The sequence below is a fragment of the Carlito syrichta genome, unplaced genomic scaffold (genome assembly GCF_000164805.1).
Source record: "Carlito syrichta isolate Samal-C Ts95f unplaced genomic scaffold, Tarsius_syrichta-2.0.1 Scaffold288251, whole genome shotgun sequence".
NCBI classification, from domain to species: Eukaryota; Metazoa; Chordata; class Mammalia; order Primates; family Tarsiidae; genus Carlito; species Carlito syrichta.
The window spans coordinates 53475-57377 of record NW_007232347.1 but is presented as its reverse complement, the minus strand read 5'-3'; the positions used below and the strand labels follow the sequence as shown (position 1 = coordinate 57377).

At 51.4% G+C, this 3903-nt stretch overlaps 2 protein-coding genes across 3 annotated transcripts in view; one reads left to right on the top strand and one right to left on the bottom strand.

Annotated features, from left to right (window-relative positions):
- Positions 1-2560, bottom strand: part of ANKRD13A (ankyrin repeat domain 13A) — a 40458-nt gene extending 37898 nt beyond the window's left edge. Inside the window, exon 1 of the mRNA XM_008053537.2 lies at positions 2533-2560. The gene's annotated coding sequence lies outside the window, so the exon portion shown is untranslated. The remainder of the gene's footprint in view (positions 1-2532) is intronic.
- LOC103255556 (ARF GTPase-activating protein GIT2) overlaps positions 2534-3903 on the top strand; it is a 41157-nt gene continuing 39787 nt past the window's right edge. For both annotated transcript variants that reach the window (XM_021710187.1, XM_008053535.1), the window contains exon 1: positions 2534-2743. In XM_021710187.1, coding sequence (XP_021565862.1) covers positions 2692-2743 — 52 coding nt within the window. In that variant the 5' untranslated portion in view covers positions 2534-2691. The remainder of the gene's footprint in view (positions 2744-3903) is intronic.

Here is a 3903-nt window from a genome sequence, read left to right as displayed (position 1 = left end):
AGGGGCCCGTCCGGGCCGCAGGCCTGCGGGCCGCGCAGTCCCTCCCACCCCCCACTCCCGCGGGCAGACACAGGAAAGGACGCGCGCGGCACGGAGCGGCGGGTCTTTCCCCGGACCCAGACTCTCAACGCGGAAGGGCCCGGCTATCTGTCACCAGCCTGTTTCCCCCGCTCCGGTCGCCCACATGGTTCGGTCCACAACTGGGTCCTTCCATTGGCTCCGCGGTCCGGGGGTGGCGGCAGGGCCCTGGACCGAACCATTCCGGCCGTCGACCCGGCAGCCTTTTTGGAGCAGGGCGGATCCTGCTGCGATTGGTCGGAGGCCATTTTGGAAGCGGGCAACTCCAATTTTAATCGAGTAACGCCGAACCTGGAGAAGGGACTTCCAATACGACTTTTGCATAACAGGGGATATCACTAGCTCAGGGTTTCTCAGTCTCAGCAACGTTTTGAACTGGTCATTCTTTGCGTGGGGGTCGCCCCGTGTGTTGTAGGATGTTGAGCCGTTGAGCAGTTTCCCTGGCCGCTTTACCTGTTCAGCACCACTAGCACTCCCCCAAACGTCTGCAGACATGGCTGAGTCTCCTGGGGAAGCAAAACCGCCCCCAGCTGAGAAACCCTGTTCTAGGTAAACTCAAAACTGGGTTGCGATTCAAATCTACCTATGGTGGTGACTTAGTCGACGTGTGCGTGTCATTTTTACACTAAACATTTGCATTAGGGGTTATGGCTGAAAGGATTAATATGTGATACCCAGATTTGACCAGAGTATGCAACTATGAAGTTCATCTTTTGGGTTTCAACCTCAGGCACTTTGTCTCCTTGACTCAATGAAGAACCAAGTCAACTTACAGCTACTTCACCAGCTTAAGGTGCCTGCTGCTGCTTCAGCTGTGCTCAGCTGTCTGGGTGAAGTTATTCAATGCATCCTGAAAACATTCCCTCGCCTTCCCGGCTTATGTACACCCAGCGTTTCAGATGCCTGCAACAACAACTGTTTAAGAATCCTGACCTAATTCATTCTCCACATGTGTGGGGCCCAGAAGATCTGTGAGTTGTCAAACTAAAACAGGATGCAGGCACATCAGGCTGGCACTCAGAAGCTCTAACTGGAATGTGTGGGAATTAAGCAGTTATACCCACATCACACATTTATCGCACTGGAGAGATGACCCAAGACCAGTGCTTCTGAGGCCTCTTGCAGCACTTCACATTCTTTCAGAGGACTTGAGCAACGTAATTTTCTTCTTTGTCATCATTCCATGTTTACTGAACATCTCTATCTCAGTCTGAAAATTTCACAATGGCAAGGATCCTTACCGAGTACCTAAAACAAAATAGTGTCTAGTCCACAGTAGGCATTTAATATTTGCTGAACGGTGAGCATAGCTGTGTTTACATGTAACACATACAATAAGTATTCATTAGTATTAGGGTCACATCTCTTTTCTTCTTCACACTGATAAACCTCTTTTTTTTTTTTTTTTTTTTTGAGTCGGTGTCTCACTCTGTCACCCAAGCTGGGGTACAGTGGCACACTCACAGCTACTGCAGCCTCGACCTGCTGGGTTCAGGTGATCCTTCCACCCCCGTGTTCCATTTGTTGTACAGACGAAGCCCACCAAGTTGCCCAAACTGATCTCGAACCCCTGGCCTCTGGCAATCCTCTCACCTCTATCTCCCAAAGTGCTAGGATTACAGGCGTGAGCCACCATGCCTGGCCTAGCTATTCTTATCTCAAATTCCAAGTATATGAAGAAAAGCAACAATTAGAAAATAATAGTAATATCAATAATTACAGCAACTACTATTTACTGAGGGCTTACTATAGAGCTGGCATACCATATTTCCCCATAAAATATTCCATCTGCCCTTAGCCAGATAGTAAATATTTAGCTTTGCTGGTTACAAGCAAGTTTTGTCCCATATTCTTCTTCCTCTTTTTCTTTCTTTCTCCCTCCCTCTCCCACTTCTTTTGCTTCTTATAATCCTCTAAACATGTAAAAAATATTTAGGTAGCAGACCATACAAAGACAAATTGTGGACTAGAGGCAGACAACACATTAACTCCATTTTGAAGATGAGATTAAAACTGAAGCCTAAAGAAAGAATTGTCTAATATATTCTTACTTTACTTATTTTATTGTCGCTCTACTCCAGTAGAATGCAAACTCCATAAGGACGGGAAATTTTGTCATTGCTTACTGCTGTTTCTCCAGTGGCTGGAACTGTGTTGAACGGGGTAGATGTTCGATAAATATTTGTTGAATAAGGGAAGGAACGCTTGAACTTGACTTAACCATCGATTGCCTCGAGGGGGTTGCAGCTGCACAGTTCTGCTCCCAAGAGTTGTGGCTTCCCCTGGTGTTATTCAACGGGGATCGGCGGGGGCGAATCGCTGAGACAGAGAGACCCAGATTCAAGATCTAGAGGTGGAACAGAGGATGCCGGGGGCCGTTTTTTGCCCTCACTCAAGATGGCGACAGAGCGGCCTGCCCTTTCCGGCCACATGACCTGGCGGGCGCAAAAGTGCGCCTCTCCGCGCGTGCGTGCTGCGCCCGCGCTGAGCGGCGCTGAGGGGGGAGGTGCTGCCGTCAGCGCAGCCGCCGGGACTCGTTAGAGCGGAAGCGTCGCTGCCGCCGTCTTCGCTGTCTCTCAGCCTCTGGTTCCCGGCAGGTGGGAGGCAGGAGCCATGTCGAAACGACTCCGGAGCAGCGAGGTGTGCGCTGACTGCAGCGGGCCGGGTGAGTCGCATCGGCCGGGCCCTCTCCTTTCTGCTCTCCTGGCCCGGACCCCTGCCCAGGGACCGCCCCCTCGGGACGGGCGGGTTCCCGCGGCCGAGCCCAGCACCTCGCGGCCGGGAGCGCAGCGAAGGGGTCCCGGGCGGCCTTGGGGCGGGAGCTGTCCAGAGCCTGTGAGCGACGGGCGGGCGGGGACCGACGCCCGTCCCTCGACCCCCAGTCCGTCGTCTCTCTTCTCTCCGGTCCCGCCAGTCCCAGGCTGGCTGGGACCGCTCTCCCAGCAGGAATGGGCTTGGGCAGTGCACGGGAAGGCCAGTTGTAGAAGCAAAATACTAGCGTCTTCTCGTTGCAGCCCCAGAGGCTGCAGGTGTCACCTCCCACCAGATCCCCGCCTCGCCTGGGGGCCCTGCCCGGGATGGGCGACACTCCCTGGCTCTCGCCAGGGGCCACCTCTGTTGACTGCCCTGCTCCAGACATCCCGGTCGACACTCCACCACTCCACTAGGGAGAATCTCCAGGAGCTCCAGGGTCTTACAGACACAGCCAGCACTTTAGAGGCAGTGCGTGTCTCAAGTTTGGGGACCTGGATGGCCTGGGCTCAGATTAGATTTTGCCTCTGGGTGACCTTGGGCTGGTGACTTCACCTGATCACTTGGTCTTGACTTCCTCATTTTTTGGTAGGGATAATCGGGAGTGCCACGCTCAGTGGTTAAAAAGATTCAGTGAATATTCTTAGGATCTTCTCATCTGTATAGGTTGTTGTGTGTGTGTGTTAGGCTATTTAGTATAGAATACCCTTCCAGTATCTTAACGCTATGTGTGTGTGTGTGTGTGTGGCTATTTAGTATAGAGACCCTTGCAGTGCCTTAAAGCTAGCGTTGACTAAACTGTACGTTAACTACAATTTAAACAAACAAAATCGCTAGCAGTATAAGGTTTTAGGAACAGACATTGAAAAGCTAAAACCATTCCTTCATAATAATGCATGACCATTCATACATAATATTCACATTTAGAGATGGAGTTTGTCTTAGCAATTGGAACTGAATTAACAGGTTTCTGTATGGACTTTCGTTTGTTTGTTTGTTTGTTTGTTTGTTTTGGAGTTGAAGTCTCACTCTGTCACCCAGACTGGAGTGCAGTGGCCGCTCCCGGTCACCGCA